General features: G+C 40.5%; 2 protein-coding genes across 4 annotated transcripts; one reads left to right on the plus strand and one right to left on the minus strand.

Annotated features, from left to right (window-relative positions):
* The first annotated feature begins 57 nt into the window (after window positions 1-57).
* On the plus strand, window positions 58-4,610 carry si:ch211-22i13.2 (uncharacterized protein DDB_G0271670). 3 transcript variants are annotated; one of them, XM_031836953.1, is made up of 8 exons: window positions 58-255; window positions 444-954; window positions 991-1,323; window positions 1,439-1,564; window positions 2,868-2,929; window positions 3,009-3,104; window positions 3,216-3,308; window positions 3,451-4,610. In XM_031836953.1, the coding sequence occupies exons 1-8, from the start codon at window positions 253-255 to the stop codon at window positions 3,499-3,501; spliced, it is 1,275 nt and encodes a 424-aa protein (XP_031692813.1). In that variant the 5' UTR covers window positions 58-252; the 3' UTR covers window positions 3,502-4,610. The 3 variants fall into 3 exon arrangements, with proteins under 3 accessions (XP_031692813.1, XP_031692814.1, XP_031692812.1); XM_031836954.1 differs by having other exon boundaries at window positions 444-528; window positions 601-1,323; XM_031836952.1 differs by having other exon boundaries at window positions 444-1,323.
* Window positions 4,611-4,988: 378 nt separating this feature from the next.
* rd3 (retinal degeneration 3, GUCY2D regulator) lies at window positions 4,989-12,945 on the minus strand. The gene is made up of 3 exons (XM_020496239.2): window positions 12,602-12,945; window positions 7,155-7,481; window positions 4,989-5,968 (listed from the first exon to the last, which is right to left on the minus strand). The coding sequence occupies exons 2-3, from the start codon at window positions 7,445-7,447 to the stop codon at window positions 5,599-5,601; spliced, it is 663 nt and encodes a 220-aa protein (XP_020351828.1). The 5' UTR covers window positions 7,448-7,481; window positions 12,602-12,945; the 3' UTR covers window positions 4,989-5,598.
* Window positions 12,946-24,126: the final 11,181 nt, after the last annotated feature.

Consider the following 24,126-nt stretch of genomic DNA (forward strand, 5'->3'; position numbering starts at 1 on the left):
GAAATGGAATTATATTGCTGTTTAAAACATTGCTGTGTTGCTTTAAGAAATCAATGATGCATTGTGGGATGCAAAATGGCTCAATCGTGTTGTCAGCAGAGTAGCCAGCCAGTGATCTCTTATAGCCATACAGTTACATTTACACATAAGTACAGTCGATAAAGTATTGCTAATAATTGTTTAGAGAATATCACTTTGATAAACAGCAACTTTTTATTGCATTCGCCTCTTTTGGTCGAGACAACAGCCACCATGGTAAGTACCTAGGTACCTAACGTTATCGGGCTAGCTAGCAACTTGTTTTGCATTTAGGAATGCTAATTAGCTAGCTAAATAACGCTACTGATGATCTGTGTTTAAAATCTGACGGGCTTATGATAGAGGTTTGGGCTCACAATGCAGATTGATTTACAAGGCATTTCCCTTTACTTTGTCTTTGTTAGTCCAGCAAAGTAGACAAAGTGAAAAGTGAGTCCAGTATAATAAGTTTTGAAAGAAAAAGTACCACTACTGAGTCTGCCACAAGAGGAAATGACAGAAGAAGTACTGAGTCTGCCACAAGAGGAAATGACAAAATAAGTACTGAGTCTGCCACAAGAGGAAATGACAGAAGAAGTACTGAGTCTGCCACAAGAGGAAATGACAAAATAAGTACTGAGTCTGCCACAAGAGGAAATGACAGAAGAAGTACTGAGTCTGCCACAAGAGGAAATGACAGAAGAAGTACTGAGTCTGCCACAAGAGGAAACGACAGAAGAAGTACTGAGTCTGCCACAAGAGGAAACGACAGAAGAAGTACTGAGTCTGCCACAAGAGGAAACGACAGAAGAAGTACTGAGTCTGCCACAAGAGGAAACGACAGAAGAGGTACTGAGTCTGCCACAAGAGGAAACGACAGAAGTACTGAGTCTGCCACAAGAAGTACTGAGTCTGCCACAAGAAGAAACGACAGAAGTACTGAGTCTGCCACAAGAAGAAACGACAGAAGAAGTACTGAGTCTGCCACAAGAAGAAACGACAGAAGAAGTACTGAGTCTGCCACAAGAAGAAACGACAGAAGAAGTACTGAGTCTGCCACAAGAGGAAATGGCAGAAGAAGTACTGAGTCTGCCACAAGAGGAAATGACAGAAGAAGTACTGAGTCTGCCACAAGACGAAATGACAGAAGAAGTACTGAGTCTGCCACAAGACGAAATGACAGAAGAAGTACTGAGTCTGCCACAAGAGGAAATGACAGAAGAAGTACTGAGTCTGCCACAAAAGGAAATTACAGAAGGAGTACTGAGTCTGCCACAAGAGATGACAGAAGATCACCAAGCACAGGTAATTTAATGGTCTATTGTGATCACTTATTAAATGATATCACAAGTGTGTGGGCGTGCGCCTACCTTGGAGTCAATGTAAATAGTCACTGTTCTCTTGTATTTTTCTATTGAAGGGAAAGAAAAAAGGAAAACGAAACGGAGCCACAGTAGATCATCTTCCTCATCCAGCTCATCATCATCATCCTCGTCATCCTCATCCCGCTCTTCATCCCACAGTAGGAGTAGTTCCAGCAGCAGTGGTGAGTGTGCCAGTACTTGTCCTGTAATTGTGAAGACGCGCATGTACAGTGTTTTCGGGAAAGTTTTCAGACCCGTTCACTTTTTCCACATTTTGCTACGTTACAGCCTTATTCTAAAATTGATGAAAGTAAAAATCACTTTAATCAATCTACACACAGTGTCCCATAATGACAAAGCAAAAACTGTTTTTATACATTTTCGCAAGTGAATTTAAAATATATCACATTTACATAAGTATTCAGACCCTTTTCAGTACTTTGTTGAAGCGATTATAAGCGATTACAGCCTCGAGTCTTCTTGGGTATGACGCTACAAGCTTGGCACACCTGTATTTGGGGAGTTTCTCCAATTCTTCTCTGCAGATCCTCTCAAGCTCTGTCAGGTTGGATGGGGAGCATCGCTACAGAGCTATTTTCGATCGGGTTCAAGTCCAGGCCCTGGCTGGGCCACTCAAGGACATTGAGACTTGTCCCAAAGCCACTCCTGCATTCTCTTGGCTGTATGCTTAGGATCGTTGTCCTGTTGGAAGGTGAATCTTCACCCCGTCTGAGGTCCTGAGTGCTCTGGAACAGGTTTTCATCAAGGATCTCTCTGTATTTTGCTCTGTTTATCTTTCCCTTGATGCTGACTAATCTCCCAGTCCCTGACACTTTGTCATTATGGGGTATTGTGTGATTGATGAGGATTCTTTATTTATTTCATCCATATTAGGCTGTAACGTAGCAAAATTTTGAAAAAGTGAAGGCGTCTTAATACTTTCTGAATGCACTGTATCTGAAAGATGACCATATTATTTCAGGGCTCTACAGTCACATGTGCTCCTATATTGAAAAATGTAGCAGCCCACAAAGAAATTCAGGAGCACAATGAAAAATATTTGAGGTATTAATGAAAATAATTGCCAGCAATTACAAAATACAGGGTTTCGGAGCACAAGCAAATAGATGTTTACGATTGAGATGTAGGCTACGTTGTGCCGATATGAATCCTAGCTACTTTTGAAGCACATCTCCTGATGAAGCTCTCCCCTGTCCTTTCTTTCTGTGCTACCACGTTTGCATTCTTCTGAGGCAGTGGAACAGTGAAGAAATCATTACAACAATTATTAACAGGGTGATTTTTTTATTTTATTTCTCATCTAGAGGCACTGGTGCTCCCAAATAAACATTTCAGGTAGAACAACAAAATATTTAGGAGCGTATGCCCCCCAAATGGTAGTACTGTAGAGCCCTGTATATGTATAGCTAATAGGCAAAGCCTGAAGGACCGTGTTTCAGTTAGATTTTGCTTTCTCCTGTCTAGATTCCCACAACAAATCCAGAAAGAATTCTAAGAAAAGGAAAAAGGAAAAACAACACAAGAAGGTATTTTTCTTCAAATATTCTGTTTTCAGTATTTATTTTGATAAAGGTGTGGTTTGTGACTTATGTTGTTGTTTTATAGAAAGGGAAAAAGGAGAAGAAGCATAAACGAAAGAAGGACAAGAAAATGACACCAGAGGAGGAAAGCGCTGGACCTGGACCTATTCAGATCTCCAAGGTAGAATACATTTATGGGACTATTTATCCTTAACCAAGTTAGCTACATCCAGACCAGTGGTTTGAAGCTTTCTGAAAGCTGTCATTTTGAAATGAAATATCTATCTTTCAGTATTTAAAGGAGAGGAGGAGAAAAGGCAAGTACAGCATGATCACAGGAAAGAAGATCAAAATGAAATTGAAGAAGTCCAAGAAAGACAAGCTGGTGTGTATGAGTGTGATGCATAAAGTTTTTTACTTACAGTGATTATGAAAAGTGAGGGTTATTTTGCCTACCATAGTTGAAAGCACTGATTGTAAGTCTCTCTAAAATGTAAACGTATGCATACTACACATTGTTTCAACAGAGGGACAAGAATCGCGCCGAACTGCTTGAGTTCCTCAACTCCACGTTGTAATGCAAAGGGCCATCACCGTTGGTTATGTTCCAGAACCTTCCAATTTTTGTCCAGAACAGAACTCAGGGAAAGACGACCATTTTGATGAAGCTCTGAACTAACATCCATTTACAGGGTTATTATTATCACTGCAAGAGATGTGGGACATGGCCTGTAATCTCAAAATGACAGAATGTGCCATGTCTCTCTTTTAGAAAAAGCGTGTTGTCACTCCTGTGGTTGTCGGCCCCTTTCTTCAGACCAATGAAGACTGCTGAAGGAGAACGGCTCATAATAATGGCTGGAACGGAGCCAATGGAACGGCATCAAACCATGTGTATTCGATGCCATTCCACCAATTCCGCTCCAGCCATTACCACAAACCCGTCCTCCCCAATTAAGGTGCCACCAACCTCTAGTGCTTCACACTGTTTGTAACTGATGTCTGTGTGTTTGGTCTTTAGAATTGTAATTTTGCTATAACATCAAAGGAGCCAGTCACTGACTTTTTATCAGTATGTTTGCTGCACAAGGTGTTGCTAAGCAAGTTAGAACAGTGTTGCTGTGGTGGAGACTACAGATCAGCAAAGATCTGAGTGATGAACAACATACCTGGGTTCAAATAGTATCGGTTTTCTTTTAAGTACTTCAGTTGATTAATCTTGCCCGGCACAATGGAACAAAAGGAAAAGTGCCAACCCGTCCATCTTTCACGCCAGCAGGCTCAAGAGCTTAAAGTATTTGAAAGCAAATACTATTTGAACCCAGGTCTGATGAACAAAGAGATTTGGGTACATTTTATTGTAACGTAGTCTGTCAAATAGAACACCAGTCCGGCATTGCATTGTGTTTGATGATGATCTATGTTTTTCTAGTTTTAAGAAGGTCCAAAACAGTCCTGCAGCTAAACTCGGGTCCCCTGGAATGTAGTTATTGTTAGATATATTGATTATCAGAGAATAATGTATAGTATGTACAAATCTGAGACTGGAAGCTGAATGTCATCACATGTAATACTATAAATCAATATTATTTTGGATGAGCTTTTTATATTTTGTGAAGGCCACTTGATGTGGCAAACTGCTTACAAGTCCACCCAATAAAACAGCTCTTCTCTCATCAGCAATAAACTGCTGCTGTTATAGAGATTCTTTACAATAGTAATCTGAAATGTTACAGTACAATCAAGCATCCATTCCCATTGTGTATGAATTATTGCTGCCATTGTGTGCCTCTTATGAGACACAGTTTGTCCTGTATCCAGGCTTTGTCAGTCTTATTGGACAAGGCAAATAGCCCAGGCACCTCAACCTTGGTTGCTGAGCAATAAAACGGTGCCTTTGTGCTTACCGCTTAGCTTTTTTCATGCTTACCCCATAGCTTAGATGTGGATTTCTATGCTTTTTGCCGTAAGAAAGTGATTTGAAATATTTGGCATTTAAAATATTTGCACAGCAATTGTATTTTTCTGTTAAGTCAATAGCAATAAAGTAAGACCGACAACACAAAGAGATCAAGATGCACTGTATTCCAACTGTAAAGAGTTAGAACGAAGATTGATATAATCTACAATGTCATGGTAACCACTCCAATAGAGCAGTCAGTTTACTGTTGATTTTTCAAGTTATAAAAAGGTCACTAAAGAGCCATGATAAGCAGCACTTCCCTTTACAGTGCCAAAAAAATGCTTGAGAAAAAAACTGAACTTGTTGATTGTGTAAGTCTCATTGGTTAACTACAATTTAAATACATGTAGCTCCGGAGTATTATGTTGTTATAATGAAAAAAAGCACAGTAAAAGGAAGTGGATGCAACACAATTTTCTTAGAAACGATCTAATTTACAATAAAGGTACAGCAAAGAATGTGTCTGAAAATCTCAAAACATTGTGAAACATCCTTAGCATAGCTCCCCATATCAAATTCATAAGTCAAAAGCTTTCAATAGTGGATGACCCCACACTGCCGAAGGAGAGGATGGGAGAGACATGTCTCCTATTTCTCCCCATTCTTGTTCAAAGCAGACTGGGCAGGTTCCAGGGGTTTATTATAGGCTACCTCTCACTAGTGTTGCTCTATCCTCCACTGAACCACAACACTTGTCCTGTGGATTCCCAGCTCAGACGGCCTTGGTAGTGTACAGCCCTTTATGTCTGAAGTTGGGCATGCTCCACACCCTCTGGGACCTGTCAGCCCTTTCCTCCAGCGCCTTCTCCACGTCTTCTGACACCGTCTTCAGCTCGCACACACCCTCCCCTCCCCCTCCAGTCGAGGTCAGGCCCAAGGTGCTGCCAAAGGGGTTGATCTTGACGCGTGACTTGAAGTTCATGAGAGACATGCTCATGGCCCGTTTGTTGTTCCACTGGCGCGAGAGCCGCTGCGCCTCCTGCTCCTCCCTCATGCGGTCCAAGGCCTCGAGGACGACTGTGCGGAAAAGGGCAGGTACCTCCTGCACCTCCGGCTCGTTCTCAGTCACCAACTGGCGGAACCTGGATGTCAGAGAGAGAAGTAAAATCGGTCTCAGCTAGACCCATGTGTGACTGGTCGGGTGGCTGTGTTAGGTTAGGCCCCTGAGCTAAAGCCTAGGAATTAACTCAGTGAGCCAACACAGGTCTTCATATTACTGGCCAGGGTTCAAACCTAGGTATCTTGCGCACCACAAGACTGTTAGCCCACCAAGCTCAAGCCTAGGCATTCATACAAGAAGCCAACGCAAGTCTTCAGGACTCATCATGTGAGTGTGGTTCCAAACCTCCCCCAATACAGGATAAATGGATGACTTATCTATAGATTTAAAAATAGTACAAAACCAAGAGACCTTAAGCCATACGCTGTAATCAATAGCTTTGTTTCACTTTGCCTAGTTATAGTCACAGGAGAGAAACTATGTGGGCGTCTAGTGGAGGGTTCAGAGAGTACGTGCGTGGGAAGGAGATGAGCTCGTACTATTCCACTCAGCAGCGTTTACCACCGCCACTGTACCACCACAACGTGCTATCACTAATGCACTTGAAAAACCTTTGATCCAAACAAGCCTATTATATCAGAAGAGCTTCTCTCTGCTTTTCCACCATGCTTTTGTGACAGCATCAGTGCTCTCGCGTCCCTTGCTCATCAGCTGGCCGCTAGCAGATGGGATATTTAATGGTGGCCCCTATGTCTTCCCATAGAGATTGGATACTTAAAGATACTTACTCCTCTCAAGATTAGGCTGATAAGTTCTTAGGCCTTCAAATAGGTCAGCCCCCACCTGTACCCTTGCTCCTGTTGATTTGGCCGATTGGCCTCCAGCTCTTTTTATATTCTCTCTGTCTCTCTCTGTCTGTCCCTCTCTCTCTCTCTCTGCCTCCCATTACTGTGTGTGAATTTTCTTTCCAGAGAAGGAAAATCACACAACCCTGGTCAGAGTAAGAGGGTAATCAATTATGAGGACAGCATTGAATCAATGGGGGTCGAAGGTCAGGGGTGGTATAGAGAACTTAACCAAAAGGCCAGTGTAGATTAGGGGGATAACACTCTCCGCTGGGTCTGAAGGAGCAGATGTTTCTGGTTTTCAGAATACAGTATTATTCCCTGAAAAATGGATGTGGGGACTCTGCTCTGTCGTCTTTTTACGCCAGATACGTTAGGTTAGGGGGTTAAGTACAGAAACAACTAAGGTCAAAGGTTACTCACCTCAGTATGACAGCTCCGCAGTAGGATGGATGCACCTTGGAGCACAGGTCCTCCAGGCCCAGCTTCTCACCAGGTGACACGTCATAGGTGTTGCGTGGCGTGTTGACCAGCCAGCTGTAGTCCACGCCAGTCTGGAGGCGCCGGTACTCGCTGTCCCTCTCACGCTGCATCCTCTCGGCCTCCTTCAGCTGCCAGTTGAGCTCCAGCATCAGGGTGTCCATGACCACGTCAGACGGGTCCCGCCGCGGACTCCGGTAGTCCGACTCACTGCTCCAACTGAACCACGAGGCCATCGCCACCGACGCCTTGTTCCCTTCGTGCCGAGTGCTGCATGGGAGAAAACAGATGGCAGTGTGAGGAGAGGCCATGGTGTAAATCTGTAGTACAGTGCCTCTCTAGTACAGTGCATGCAATAAAATAAAAGTCTACTGTGTTTTGCTAGGTTGTGGTATGGACTGTTTGTCTTATAGGGTTGGTTTTCCACAATGAGGTTTTCTCAATATTTCTTTAATGAAAAAGGTAATTGTAAATGGAAGGGGAGGGAATCCTACAAAGTACTTCTAATGATATTCTCCATATTGTATAAGAGAGGATTATTTGTAATCTTACGATTTCGTTGGATGGATTGTGTGGATGTCTAGAAAGTCTGTTTAGCCTGGGTTGCAATCACATCAATGTAATCCATGGGAGGTACAGGTAACGTGCGTCCCTCGCTAGCTAATATCTGTTTGTTGCCAACAGCTTGAAGGCTTTCTACACCTGTCTCCCTTGGACAGGCTATTATCACAGATCAAAAAACATTCCCAAAGGAGAACAGCACAAAGAGAGAGGTGTTTCACAGGCACAATCATTTTACTCAGGTGTCTGTCTGTACAAGCTAAAGCCTTTCATATCCAGTCCCTTCCTTCACATCCACTCTCATTGCGTCTTTGTCCTAAATAGCACCCTATTCCCTACATAGTGCACTACCCTATAGGCTCTGGTCAACAGTAGTGCTATATAGGGAATAGGGTACCATTTGGGATGCAGTCTTCTCTGCTTCATGACTCCCACTTCCTGTCAACCTCTTTCAGGGGTGTCCATTTAAACTGAAGGGGGCTGTTCTATGCATTTATAAAACTGAAAGAATACACAAGATATTGTTTGTTATACGCATAAATAATCAGAATAAACTAATTTGACCATCAGTGCCTCTGCGTTGGCATGATTTTTATTGTTTTTATTATCGAAAGCGGGATTTTGATTAAAAATGTATATATATTTTGTATGTTTGTGTTGGTTTTTATTGTAAATGATGTAGATGAACAATGTATGTGTTTATAAACGGGCTTATTGGACAGATAGAGAGACAGCACGAGATTAGTCCCATCCCTGCTCTCTATATGATCAGATCAGTGCAGCTTTTTGGTAGGTAGCTTTTCGACTTAAATGGTACATATTGATTTATTTTGATCCCCAGCAGCAGCTATTCTTCCTGGGGTCCACAAAAAAACACCAAACATGACAAGTAACAAAACACCGATACACTGATAGACAAGGACAGTCACACACATTAAAATACAATGATATACAAACAATACAACAAATAAAACATTATAGTAAAAACAAGATTATGTGTCTATGTGTGCATGCTTTTGTGTGTCCCCTTACAGCCCCCGACGTTCCATTAAATGCTGTTGAATCTTTTTTTCAAGATCATTTTGCTTGAGTAATTGGTGATGAAAGGGAGTTCCATGCGATCATGGCCCTGTATAGTACCACGTTGTCACTGGAGTCAGTTTCTCTGCACCCCCAATGTTATGTTTGGCTTTGCTTTGGCTAATGGATACATGTTTATTGGTAGACCTATTTGGTTGTATTCTTCTCGTGTTCATTTTCTCACGTTTCACAATCTATACAATGTGTCGCAATGTTGCCATTTTTAGACGGTTGGCTTCTGGCAATAATATAATGACTTGTTCAATAGGCTAATTAAAGTTGGAAATTCAAACATTGCAGATTGTATCTGACCCTGCATGACATGAGCCGTCCTCGCGCTCTCTCTCAGCTTGGGTGGAAAGTTGTTTGTAAAACCAGTCTATTAATGCCACATAATCAGTGGCGACCCATCATTCAGTGCAGAGCCCCACCTGTTTTAAACCCCACATTATTTTGGGGGAGTTGCCTGTTTTGCATGTTAAATTGACATATCAATTTGCAAACAATGTAAACTAAAACATTATTACAATAATTGAGTTAATAAAGCAGCAAACCAACATAGTCTCTTTTTTTGCTTTCTTGAGTAAGGCAGCACTAAAAGGCAGGTGTTTCGACCTAGCTCAGTGCTTTCTGTGGTGTGGGGCAGCCAGCTTAAAATACTGAGCGTAGGGGTTGGTAATGATTTCTGCCGCGCTCAAAACAACTGTTAACTGAAAACTGGGAAATCTGACTTCAGTGAGTTCAAGACAACAGGGAACTCGGGGAAAAAAACGAGATCCGACTGGGAAAATACGTTTTCAACGGTCATCATACTCGGAAATGTAAGTCGGGAACTCAAGCCTCTTTCTAGAGCGTTCTAGATCACTGACGTCATCATGATTCGACCTTGTTTTTTCCCCAGTTCCCAGTTGTCTTGAAAGCACCATAAATCGAGAGAATGCCAGGCTTTGATGACAAAGTTTGATGACAAAATTTGCACATGAAGGACCGCCACGCCATCTTCCTGTTCAAGAGAGCACAGTACAACAAGATGAGTCCAAAAATGTCTTGTATGCCGCTGCATAAATGATGTAAAATACCAGGGAGACATGTATACTGTAGCTAAGAAAGTAATACTAAGTGTATGTTGTGTAGTAAGCTGTTAGTAGCCCATGTGCCTCACCCTAATAATTTGGTCTATTTACCCCTCTTAATTTCACCTACTGATCTGACTTGGTGGTGCACATGTAGCCTATAACCTGTTTTAGAGAAATGTAATCATCAAATATTGTAAGAGCTTTCATTGTCTGCTTATATGCCCCCTTTATTTATCCTATGGTTCTAACTTGGTGTACACGAAAAACACTGTAAGAATGGCCAATGTTCTGAATTCTGTCCTGTACATGTCAAAAGTATGTATGCACTGAACAAATAGTTATATTGATTACATGATTTACATCCATCCTAGCTCACTCATTAATGTCTTAATAGAAACTACAGATAGCCTCTTATCTGCTTGTTGTCCCCTTATGCCGTAGTTTGTACATCTCAATTGTCAGTAGAAACCACATTTGTTTAAACAAGTCAACCATATCAGCTGTTTTTTTTAATGGCAGTAAATGAAACTGTTTCGCTGCCAGACAAGGCTGTTAGCCAGGTGTAGTGGTGGTAAGGTGTTCGGCCTGCTGTTGGGACTCTGCTATTAGGACAATTTGCTTTATGTAGGCCCTAACAGGTTATGGGCAAAGTTTGTCACCATTATAGTACAATTCATGTATTGTTTCATGTTGTGTTGTGGCTTTGCTGGCATGCATCCCCCACCCCAAAAAATTTTTGCCGACCAACATTTACATGCTAAAATTGCCACTGCAAATATTAGTCAGTCCACCCTCAAAACACTAGTTCACGAGGGATTGTTTCATTATGCAGTGTACTATATATAGCTATATACCTTACTTAGTTACTATTTAGCTACTATTTATAAACTTTTAATACAAATTACATATCAAATAGCATAACAATTAGGAAAAAACAGTAGTAGGCTTGAGGATACATTCAGCCACTACTCAGCGGGTTTTGTCTTGTTATATTCAAGATAAATTAAATCCAACCAACAAATTTTGGGCTGTTCAGTATCCAGACAAACTTTCCCCAGAGCATCCTATACAGTTAATCTCTTTCTGTAACGTGTTGAGGCCGGCAATTAAGGGGAATGAGAGGCTCAATTAGGCTTAAGATGTTGCAGAACTGCTGTGTTTGAAGCACCACTCACTTATGTTTCCCTGATGTTGCTACGGCAATCAAGCTGTTTTTACCATCCCTGTAACTGTCGTTTCTGCAGAGAGATCGTTTTCTAAACGGAACCTCATAAAGAACTACCTAAGAAGCATTCATCTTTCGGTCTGATATGGCTTTTGAACACCTGAGTAAGCTCCACTCATTGGACTGGCGCCGTCGTAGCCTTAACCACAGCATACAGTACTGTCAAAAGTATTTATTAAATAAAGAAAAAAGAAATTAGACATTGATGACCGGCACATATGGGCCCCAAGAGCTTGAACATGATACGTGACCATCCAATGTTATATCCAGGAGTTTTGCTCCCTTAACTTGCTCAATGGTCACACCGTTTATACACATCTCCAGCTAAGGTTTAGGTTTTAGAAAATATTTTGAACCAAATACAATGCTTTAAGTTTTCGATGTATTTAAGACCAGTTTATTATTAATCACCTATTATGATACTGACTGCAACTCCTTATTTAGAATTTCAGTGAGCTCAAATGTATATGATTACAATGATAATAATGTTATGAGTATTCATAAACGCTTAATGGAGTATTACCAGCAGTGCTAATCCCAACCACTTTCCATATTGATCGAGTGTAATTGTAAGGTTAACTCATGAATATGCAAGTATTTCCTAAGCCTTGTTTATACCTGATCTTAACATGCATCCTTCATCCTGGTCTTGACCTGATCTTGTCTGTTTACACTTTTAAGATCTGATCACAATCAGATCACAATGTTTCTTTTGATAATCTACACTTGTCTAAAAATGCTGGCACAATCAGAATGTGGACAAGATCAAGACAATGGCTGCATCTCAGAACCAGGTATAAACAGGGCTCCTGCATTGACTCCTGTTTCCTGGAATGTGTCCCACTCTCTTCTGTCCTCCTGCCCAGAATAGCCCTGCTTATACCTGGTGCTAACATGTGACCTTCGTCCTGAATTTGCCCCTTTTACACAGATTTGAAACTTAGACTTCATCAAAATCAGTTCACAATTAATATTTTAATTGTCTATACCTGTCTGAAAATGTGGGCACAATCAGAATGTGGATATGATCCAGACACAAGCTGCATGTTAGCACCAGGTATAAACGGCGCTAATGTTGTACTAATTTGCTCAAACACGCTACTCCTATGGATCAAACTGAACACATTGGATAACATTTTTCATGGAACTTTCCAGAAGTAGATAGGCTTCCCTGTTATTAAATTTTTATGTAATTGTAGGTAGGTGTGATTAGATTTAAGGTTAAAGACGTTCTCATCTAGTGTATAGTGCGTCTTTCTTAGACAATAAATATATATATATATATGCATGTTACTGATTTGGATAAATTATATATTTTAAAACTACATTGTCCACTTTTAACACCCTGACTATCAGAAACCTCACTTGGCACATATTGTAGTCCATACTAATACTGCACATCTCCCCATAAACTAAAACAAAACATTGTATGAATAAACTCTGCTTACCTGAACTCTCGTCAGTCTTGGAAGCTATAGCAGGAGTGAATTCACAAGGGAGTGAATATATGATGTATATTATGACCAAAAGATAGATGAAGAGAGAGATGTTGTTGGAAGATGTGTTGCTGTCGGTCGCACGGACTCCGATAGTTCTCGTCTTGCTTGTGAAGTCTTTGAGCATACACACTCTCACTTAGTCTTATACAGTAAACCCCACCCCTTTCACACAGTCCCCTCCTACCTGGAGCCACAGCCTGTGGTTGATTCCACACACACACACACACACACACACACACACACACACACACACACACACACACACACACACACACACACACACACACACACACACACACACACACACACACACACAGTTCCCTCCTCCCCGGAGGCATGGCCTGTCATTGCTTGTTTCCAGAGATTGGGGGCAGTGTCTCAGAGGGCAACGGCAGATCACAGCCCCAGATGAAGTGCCTTGTGAAGCCTCTTACGGACTCCCTGTTGCCATAGCGATGCCATAGCTAAGCCTATTTGGCCACAATAAGCTTTATCAGCTGAGAGGGAGGAAGAGAGATGGGGATGGAGATGGAGGGAGGGAGATAAAAGGAGGGGGTAGGAGAGAGAGTAAGATGATGAGAGAGATGGTGTATGTGGGCTAAACATGACAAGACAGCTTACTGATGGGTCGACATGGTCGCCTTTTAATAGCTTTTTAAAGGTCAGTCCAATATCAATTATTTTGTCCCGTACCTAATGAGCTCAGTCGGCACAGTTTGTTCCTGCATGATCATTAAAGCAACGGTTTGTTCATATGCTGTATGTGTTGAGTATGTTACAAATACAGAAGGAAATGAGCTTCAGTATTATATGTATGTGCATGTGTGAGAGCGTTTACATTGAAGTCTGTGTGTGGGTGTTTTTTTATGTTTGCTTGTTCGCTTGCTTGCACTGTTGGGTTAGTGTGTAGGAGTGTGGTTGTCCATGGAATAAACACTTGTGAGAATAAACACCTGCAAGCTCTTCTCCAGAGCATTCTAAAATAGAGATTCTTCCTGTCTCTCTCCCTGTAGGCCCTGGTCAAAACCAGTTCACTACATAGGGAACAGGGTGCCACTTGGGATGCAGCCAGCATCTCTCCATCTTTCCTCTTCCCGTGAGTGACGATTCCCAAATCTAGGTTGTGTTGACATGGCCGTAAGGCCGTCTCTCTGGCTTGGCGAGAACTGCCGAGACTCAGCCTGGAGCTGACAGATTGGCAGGTAAGATCATGAAGATCAGGTAGCCATGTGACCAAGTGACACTCTCAGGTCCATGGTGGTGACGGAGTCGTCCCACAGTTTCTAGGTTTTGGGTGCTATATGTAGGAGGATGACGGAGGGATGATGTGGTGTTTACTCCAGAGAGCCTGTTATAGATTAAAGACAATCTTTACTCTGGGGTTTAGCCTGATCCCCAAGTACACGTCACTAGCTTCCTTAAATAGAAAGGATGTGTCTGGAAAAAAACATAGTCATTTAAAATACTGTACACTCGGATTTGTATTAGACTTCTTTGAAATCAATTTAGAGTTTATTCATCTGAAGAGTCATTTCATAACAGTGATGTTGAACAGTACTTCATTGAAACTTTCACTGATCAAAATGACAACATTGTCTGCAGACAAATCAGCTTCTGTGAGTTAAACCAGTCCCTATATCAATCAAGGTTGGTTAACTTAAAATATTCATATCACTCTTTGATGCAGAGCAAGAGAACAGTGTATCTTATTAGTTTATCTCATAGGGGTAGGGTGGTAAATGAAATGCAGGTAGATTTAGGCATTGGTGGGTAAAAATGTATTTTTTACCAGCCACATTGGTGGGTGGTCACAGAGCATTTGGGGAACCGTTTTTTTTTTAAACCAAAACCCAAATGTAGGCCTAAAATGTTTTAAAGAATTTATGATTTGTATTTCTTGCAACTTTCTGAAGAAGTTATGCCATGGGAATAATGGATTAGCTGAGAACATTACGAAAACAATGCGCAGATTCAGTGGGGAAGAAGTCCATCTGTTGTATTTCTGGATGGCCAGATAGCTACCAACAATGACAAGAAACTGCAACGTTGGCAATCATAAGTGACTGGTTTCAGCTAGTTTCATCTTGTTCTTGATACCATCTCTTGTTTTGAGGTGTTTTGACTGATTTCATGTCAATGCTAATATGGCAAAAAAATCACTAGCTAGATAACCAATAACTGTAATGATGTCTTTGAGAGACAACAAGTGCTCATTGTGCACATTTATTTATGTTTTCAAAAAAACATTGGATACGAAATATTGATTTACACGTTGTCAACAATCTAAGCCAACCCGCTCTGTTTTGCCCCATAGCTGCGCATGTGTCAGCTCCGTTGCTAATAACCAACCCATAACAGTCTCATGTCGTCCTTAGCAAGAAGTATACGCTATTCACAGCTCCACCACTAGAGAGAGCTATTTCATAACTTTCTGTAAATTTATATTCAACACGAGTGCTCTGTCGTCTGTCACCTATCATTCACAAAACAAGCAAGTTTGAATCAACGTGCAGTTGAAGTTAACGCCTAAGCATTTGTAGTTGTTTTTTTCTAGTAAGGGCACACAATAACCCTTTTTTAAAGTTTGCCAATTAAAATGTTGTCTTAATGAATCAAAATTGATTTTACATTCCTATGTCGGGAAATTCATGCTGTCCCTAAAATGTTGAGTCAGAAGGTACGTTATCAGGAAGTAACCCAGTGATCAAAATTGGTTGAAAGACATATTTTCTACGTATTTTCAGCGTCTTTTGAAACAAAAAATGTGCTCATAGGGAAGGAGGGAATGATCAGCTCATTCCCAAGACTGCAATCTGCACACCAAACCTAGTAAGCAAATACATTTTCCTTGAACGTGGTATTATCATTGCCCCCACGCTGTATTCAACAGGCACACAAATACATTTTCCTTGAACGTGGTATTATCATTGCCCCCACGCTGTATTCAACAGGCACACAAAAGCAACCACCTGAGTTATGAATCTTATGAAAACTGAACAGCTCATTGTTTACAGTTAACTGCCATTGAATGTACAGTACCAGTCAAAAGTTTGGACACACCTACTCATTCAAAGGTTTTTCCTTATTTGTACTACTTTCTAAATTGTAGAATAATAGTGAAGACAACAAATCTATGAAATAACACATATGGAATCATGTAGTAAGCAAAAAAGTGTTAATCAAATCCAAATATATTTTATATTTGAGATTCTTCAAAGTAGCCACCAATTGCCTTGATGACAGCTTTGCACACTCTTGGCATTCTCTCAACCAGCATCATGAGGTAGTCACCTGGAATGCACGACTGCGTGGCCAAACATGACTTCAACACCATCATTAAGTTTGCTGACGACACAACAGTGTCTGATCACCGACAACGATGAGACAGCCTATAGGGATGAGGTCAGAGACCTAGCAGTGTGGTGCCAGGACAACAACCTCTCCTACAATGTGAGCAAGACAAAGGAGTTGATTGTGGACTACAAGAAAAGGCGGGCCGAACAGGCCCTCATTAACATCGATAAGGCTGTAGTGGAGCGCCCGAGAGTTTCAAGTTCCTTGGTGTACACATCACCAACAAACTATCATGGTCCAAACACACCAAGACAGTTGTGAAGAGGGCACGACAACACCTTTTCCCCCTCAGGAGACTGAAAAGATTTGGCATGGTTCCCCAGATCCTCAAAAAGTTTTACAGCTGCACCATCGAGAGCATGGTTGCATCACCGCCTGGTATGGCAACTGCTTGGTATCTGACCGTAAGGCGCTACAGAGGGTAATGCGTAAGGCCCAGTACATCACTTGGGCCAAGCTTCCTGCCATCCATGATATAGGTATTGGATGGCAGGAAGCTTGGCCCAAGTGATGTACTGGGCGGTGTCAGAGGAAAGCTCCAAAAATTGTCAGAGACTCCAGTCATCCAAGTCATAGTCTGTTTTCTCTGCTACAGCACGGCAAGAGGTACCAGAGTGCCAAGTCTAGGACCAAAAGGCTCCTTAACAGCTTCTACCCTCAAGCCATAAGACTGCTGAACAATTCATCAAATGGCCACTAGACTATTTATATTGACACCACCCCCATTTGTTTTGTACACTGCTGCTACTCGCTGTTTATCTATCTATCTATCTATCTATCTATCTATCTATCTATCTATCTATCTATCTATCTATCTATCTATCTATCTATCTATCTATCTATCTATCTATCTATCTATCTATCTATCTATCTATCTATCTATCTATCTATCTATCTATCTATCTATCTATCTATCTATCTATCTATCACTTCACAACCTACCTACATGTACAAATTACCTCGACTAACATGTATCCCCAAACATTGACTCGGTACCGGTACCCCCTGTATATAACCTCTTTATAGTTAGTTTATTGTGTTACTTTTTTTTTTTTTTTTTAAGAGATAAGAGACAAGTCAGACACACCACTGTAAGCCACACAGGAATGGAAAATGACTGCTGAGCCCTTAGAAAACACTGGACTATTGTTTTCTCCTGCAAGTTTGTATAACTGTATATGCATGGGATTGGTCTCATGAGTAGAAGGTGTTGACGTATGATGAATGGAATGAATGATTGATGAATAAATGTAGTACTCCGGAGTGGTAGAGTTATTTTGCAGAGGTGGCTCTTCTCTAGAACTTAGAGGACCACAAAGGAAAGGTTTTTCCTTATTTGTACTACTTTCTAAATTGTAGAATAATAGTGAAGACAACAAATCTATGAAATAACACATATGGAATCATGTAGTAAGCAAAAAAGTGTTAATCAAATCCAAATATATTTTATATTTGAGATTCTTCAAAGTAGCCACCAATTGCCTTGATGACAGCTTTGCACACTCTTGGCATTCTCTCAACCAGCATCATGAGGTAGTCACCTGGAATGCACGACTGCGTGGCCAAACATGACTCCAACACCATCATTAAGTTTGCTGACGACACAACAGTGTCTGATCACCGACAACGATGAGACAGCCTATAGGGATGAGGTCAGAGACCTAGCAGTGTGGTGCCAGTTATTTTGATTTTATTTTATTTTTTACTTTTTTGTGTTATCCTCTATTATTTTAAATGCCTTGTATCCAATCAAATAAAAAAACATATTTTGCTGTTATCTTGTATCATAACTGGGTTCAGATTTAATATCACTGTACCTAGAACACCTACTGACAGAAATTATTACAAGCACAATGTAAATAACTGAAGTTTCATTTCAAAATGCTATATATCTACAGCACCTTCAGAAAGTATTCACACACAGACATATTTACACTTTGATAAAAAATGAAAAGCTGAAATGTCTTGAATCAACAAGTATTGAACCCCTTTGTTATGGCAAGCCTAAATAAGTTCAGGAGTAAAAATGTCCTTAACAAGTCACATAATAAGTTGCATGGACTCACTCTGTGTGCTATAATAGTGTTGAACATTCTTTTTTAAATGACTACCTTATCTCTGTACTCCACACATACAATTATCTGTAAGGTCCCTCAGTCAAGCAGTGAATTTCAAACAAAGATTCAACCGCAAAGACCAGGGAGGTTTTCCAATGCCCCGGAAAGAAGGGCACCTATTGGTAGATGGGTAAAAATAAAAAAGCAGACATAGAATATCCCTTTGAGCATGGTAAAGTTGTTAATTACTCTTTGGATGGTGTCTCAATACACCCAGTCACTACAAAGATACAGATGTCCTTCCTTACTCAGTTGCCGGAGAGGAAGGAAACTGCTCAGGGATTTCACCATGAGGACAATGGTAACTTTAAAACAGTTACAGAGTTGATTGGCTGTGATAGGAGAAATCTGAGGATGGATCAACAACCTTGTAGTTACTCCACAATGCTAACCTCATTGACAGAATTAAAATAAGGAAGCCTGTACAGAATACAAATATTCCAAAACATGCAACCTGTTTACAAGGCACTTAAGTAATACTGCAAAAAATGTGGCAAAGCAATTAACTTTTTGTCCTGAATACAAAGTGTTATGTTTGGGGCAAATACAATACAACACATTACTGAGTATTTTCAAGCATATTGGTGACTGCATCATGTTATGGGTATGCGTGTAATCATTACGTTTTTCAGGATAAAAAAATACAAAGAATGGAGCTAAGCACAGGCAAAATCCTAGAGGAAAACCTGGTTCAATCTGCTTTCCATCATACACTGGGAGATTAATCCACCATTCAGCAGGACAATAACCTAAAACACAAGGACAAATCTACACTGGATTTGCTTACCAAGAAGTCAGTGAATGTTCATGTGTAGCCGAGTTACAGTTTTGACTTAAATCTGCATGAAAATCTATGGGAAGACTTGAAAATGGTTGTCTCGCAATGATCAACAACCAATTTGACAGAGCTTGAAGAATTTTGAACAGCATAATGGGCAAATGTTGCACAATCCAGGTGTGCAAACTTCTTATAGAGTTACCCAGTAAAACTCACAGCTGTAATTGCTGCCATTTGTGATTCTAACATGTATTTACTCAAGGCTTTGAATACTTAATACTATACTAAATAAATAAGATATTTCAATAAATGTGCAAAAAAAATGTCAAACACGTTTTCCCTTTGTCATTATTTGGGCATTGTGTGTAGATGGGTGAGATTTGTTGTTGGCTGTAACACTACAAAATGTGGAATTAGTCAAGCGGGATTTATTATTTATTTATTTGATTATTTGTTACCTTAATTTAACTAGGCAAGTCATTTAACAAATTCTTATTGACAATGAAGGCCTTCCCCGGCCAAACCCATACGATGCTGGGCCAATTGTGCACCGCCCTATGAATACTTTCTGAAAGCACTGTATTTTGAGAAATATTGGTAAATTAGCTTTTATTGTTTAAAGAAATGATGAAAGAGACACAAGTGTTTTTTCACTTCTAATCATGGTGTATGGTTGTTTAGATGCTCTTATCTAGAGTGACACAGTCAGTGCATTCATCTCACGATAGATGAGACATTCACATATCACAGTCAAATATACAGGATAAGAACATTCCATTCCAGCTAAACAATGGATGGATACTGTTGCGTTTTGCAGAACAACACATTCATACACATCTCAAATCTGTGAATTAAACATGTGAAAACAGTCATACACACATATGAAGGTACCCATAAGCAATCATTTTTTATGAAAAAACACAAATGAAAAATATTGGTGGATGTGGTGTTTTGGAAATAAACTCTTCAACTATCCATTTAGATTCATAATAAAATTCCCATATCATAAGACAGCAAAATGTGTGATTTGTCCTGTTCCTGTAGCTAAGCTATAGGGAAGGAAGTTCGGTGCCGATGACGAGCACTGCTGTGAAAAATCTCTGGATTTGCTGACAACCTCTTTCTTAGTTGGCCTTTGCCCAATGTCCTGTTTTGATAGCTTGGGCCTTCATGGAGTATGCAGAAGACCAAAGATTTATGTGCCTTTGAACAGGTTATGGTAGTAGGTGCCAGGCGAACCGATTTGAGTGTGTCAAGAACTGCAACGCTGCTGTTTTTTTAATGCTTGACAGTTTCCCGTGTGTATCAAGAATGGTCCATGGGCCAGCATCCCTGTACAAGACACCTTGTAGAGTCTATGCCCTGATGAATTGAGGCTGATCTGAGGGCAAAAGGGGGTTGCAACTCAATATTAGGAAGACATTGATTCTTGAAGAATATTATTATAAATGCATCATTAATTTAGGGCTCTATTCACTCCATATTGTGAAAGTTCAGAAGTTTAGAGACTGCATTCACTTGAAACACTGTATATATGATCTTAATTGGAAGTTAACTTTACATTTCTATCAAATAATCTGTAACACTTTAGGGATGCAGATTGAATAGAGCCCTTAGATCAACTGTCTAACCCCAACAATGCACCAAAATATAAGCTTGTTTTACTCTGTGTGTAAGCAATGTAATTAGAAACAAACACTGTATAGCTTCATTACATGGTTAAAACTACAATATTGATCTCATGGATGGTCCTTGCATCCATAGTTCCATCTATGAATTCGGTTACATTTCACCAGACCCATCCCTATGCTGTTTACTCAAACAGGTGGTGGGGTGTTACTTTGCTGATTGTCTCTTTAAGCTTTTAGTTTTTTTTGCAAACCAATCAACACACGTTTTGGAGGAAACAAAAACCCCACAGGGAAGTCAAAAATCAACAAAAACTTCAAAAAAGTTAACTATATTATCTGGCATGTACAATATCGATGATTCATACAAAAGCTGTTGCTCCTTTAGTTTATTATAACATTTTATTTAGTGAATAGGCAAATTCTTCTCAGTGGAGAACTGTGTGCCAGGCAAGCTTGCCTTAGTCAGAGTGAATCTGTTTCCAGTCCCTGGAGCCCATATTACAGCCTGTTACGTGAGCAAACCCAGAGAAGAACAGATGGCTGGAAATGTTTTGAAATGAAGTAATAAATTCACCCATAACAAATCTCTCAGCAAACACATGCCATGTTTCCCCTGCTGCCACATGCTGTATTATCTTACTGGCCTGTAAGTTAAAGGGATACGTTTGAGATTTTAGCAATGAGGCCCTTTATCTACTTCCCCAGAGTCAGATGAACTCGTGGCTATCTCTGTGTCCAGTATGAAGGAAGTTAAAGGTAGTCTATACAGTAGATACCCATAGACTTCCAATCATTGCTCTAACGCTAGTTAGCATTGGCTCGCAAAACTACCTGTTAACTTCCTTCATACTGGACACACAGTAGATGAAAAGTCTCGTTGCCAAAATCCGGAAGTATCCCTTTAAAGATAATGGGACTAATGTTTATGGCTAATTGTTGGATAGATACTCCACTGTGACATCCATCCACAGTTCCTAGTGTGATGGCAAGATTTACAATAACACCAGTTGTTGTTGTTGTTGTGTCAGTAGCACTATACCTACTCTTGTATATATGTCAATATGTAAATCATGTATATTGATATTGATGTGTAATGTAAATGATTAATCTATCACATTTTCTGATTTACGAATGTTCTACTGTTAAGGCTTCTTCCCCACCTACTGAATGTACTGTACAGAGCTGCATTAGTCACTTCAATTTACCTCATTATTCTCATTCAGTCTGTACCACACACACACACACACACACACACACACACACACACACACACACACACACACACACACACACACACACACGCACACACACACACACACACACACACACAAAGGCATCAGAGCTGCGTCAGTACATCCGGTCTCTTTGCACTCAGCCCTTTTTCCTGTCTCTTTCATCCCAGCATCATCTGATAAAACCGAAGCAGCCCACAGCTTCTCACACCAGCAGTGGCGGACGTACCATTAGGCAGAAGAGGAAACTATCTCAGGCACCACATCATCAAGGGGCCTCATGAACTGGGCATTCATTTTTTAAAAATATATAAATAAAATAAAAACTCAGCTTGAGGCCACTGTGGCCACTGTGCCCAGGCTAATGAGGCCACATTGTTGACAAAAAAGGCCAACACAAAGGTACATTTGGAGCTAGTTTCTTATGACAAATGTTTTTTGTTTTTAGTGGTGTGACTGCATCGAGGGTATTACACAAGGTTAAATTGAGTTCCTCAGTTAAGTGGTTAACCGATTTTTGTACTCTGACTTACTTGGGTAGGTGGAGGGAGTCTGGAAGGGTGTCTAGGAATCTTTTGGTTGTCAGAGAATTTATAGCACAGCTTTTGATGATCCTTGGTTGGCGTCTGAGCAGATTCTTTGTTGCGATTGCAAAGGTAATAAAATGGTGGTCCGATAGTCCTGTTATGGCTAGGCGTGGCGCTAGCGACCCACCTCGACAACATCCGGGGAAATTGCAGAGCGCGAAATTCAAATTACAGAAATAATAATATTAACATTCATGAAAATACAAGTGTTATTCATCAGAAAAATATGAACTTCTTGTTGATCCAGCTGCTGTGTCAGATTTCAAAAAGGCTTTAGGGCGAAAGCACACCATGCGATTATCTGAGGACAGTGCCCCGCATACAAAAGCATTAAAAACATTTTTCAACCAGGCAGGTGCGCCACGAAAGTCAGAAATAGCGATAAAATAAATGCCTTACCTTCGAAGATCTTCTTCTGTTGGCACTCCAAAAGGTCCTAGCTACATGCAAATGATCCTTTTGTTCGATAGTCCTTCTTCATATCCCCAAAAACTCAGTTTAACTGGCGTGCTTCATTCAATAATCCACCGGTTTCCCTCCTTCAAAATGCATACAAAATTAATCCCAAACGTTACCAATAAACTTCTCCAAACAAGCCAAACAACATTTATAATCAAACCTCAGGTACCTTAATACGTAAATAAACGATAACATTTAACTTTACCGGAGATAAACAACAAAGAACGCGCTCTCATCCACGCGCATGAAAAAACTACAGCCAAAATGGGAGCCACTTAGAAAAACTACAAATTCTAGCTAAGTTTTACAAAAACAAGCCTGAAACTTTTTCTAAAGACTGCTGACATCTAGTGGAAGCCCTAGGAACTGCAATATGGGAGGTTTTCCCTTCATATTAAACATGACAGCCATTGGAAACAGTGGTAGGCCGAACTTTTTTTTCTGGATGGTTTTTCCACGGGTTTTCGCCTGCCATATCAGTTCTATTATTACTCACAGACCTTATTTTAACAGTTTTAGAAACTTTAGAGTGTTTTCTATCGAAATATACCAATTATTTGCATATCCTAGCTTCTGGGCCTGAGTAACAGGCAGTTTACTTTGGGCAAGATTTTCAACAAGACGTCAAAATACTACCCCCTAGCCCAAAAAGGATTTATTAAGATCCACAATATTTATTCAACGGGACAAAATAACTACCCAATGTTTATATCCCAGCACAAATATAAATTAAATAAAAACTCAGCTTGAGGCCACTGTGGCTAGCTAGCTATTTCCATAAATGTTTAATAGATTTCGACCTGTCTCCAAATTGATATAGTTGGTTCAGAGTTTGTTTTGATATTTCAACCTGTGTCCTGATCGCGTCTGGTGTGGGAGGACAAAATCTAAATGCGAGTGATGGCGCACGCAGACGCACACGTGCATGCGGTCTAGGCAGCATGTAATGCAAAAATATATATATTTAGCTTTAAATTCAATAGGTAAACTAACGCATACAAAGCAGAAAGAGGACCATTTCCAAATAATCTGCGGGACAACAAAACTATTTTAATCCCAAGATTGTCTGTCCGACCGCAGGCATCCAGTGGGAATGCAGCCCTCTAGTGCAGTAATTACACAACACTATGCTCATCATGTCCTAGTAGGATCAAATGGTGACAGAGGTCCCAGCAGGGCCAGGCAGCCAGGTAAGACCAGTCTACAGAGCTCAAGTGAATTTTGCAGTAGGCCTCTATCAACAATATCAGTGAATGATACATTCCATCTTGAATTGATGGGTAGACCTACAGTAGCTACAAGACAGCAGCTTAAAT

The sequence above is a fragment of the Oncorhynchus kisutch genome, linkage group LG12, assembly GCF_002021735.2.
Source record: "Oncorhynchus kisutch isolate 150728-3 linkage group LG12, Okis_V2, whole genome shotgun sequence".
Lineage (NCBI taxonomy): Eukaryota > Metazoa > Chordata > Actinopteri > Salmoniformes > Salmonidae > Oncorhynchus > Oncorhynchus kisutch.

Bases quoted from the DNA above. Each gene is read 5' to 3' on its own strand.
- si:ch211-22i13.2 (XM_031836952.1), top strand. The intron at 2,930-3,008 runs GTATTTTTCTTC...GTTGTTTTATAG, and splicing joins AGGAAAAACAACACAAGAAG to AAAGGGAAAAAGGAGAAGAA. The intron at 3,105-3,215 runs GTAGAATACATT...TCTATCTTTCAG, and splicing joins GACCTATTCAGATCTCCAAG to TATTTAAAGGAGAGGAGGAG.
- rd3 (XM_020496239.2), bottom strand. From the start codon at position 7,447: ATGGCCTCGTGGTTCAGTTGGAGCAGTGAGTCGGACTACCGGAGTCCG. The intron at 5,969-7,154 runs GTGAGTAACCTT...TCTGACATCCAG, and splicing joins TGCGGAGCTGTCATACTGAG to GTTCCGCCAGTTGGTGACTG.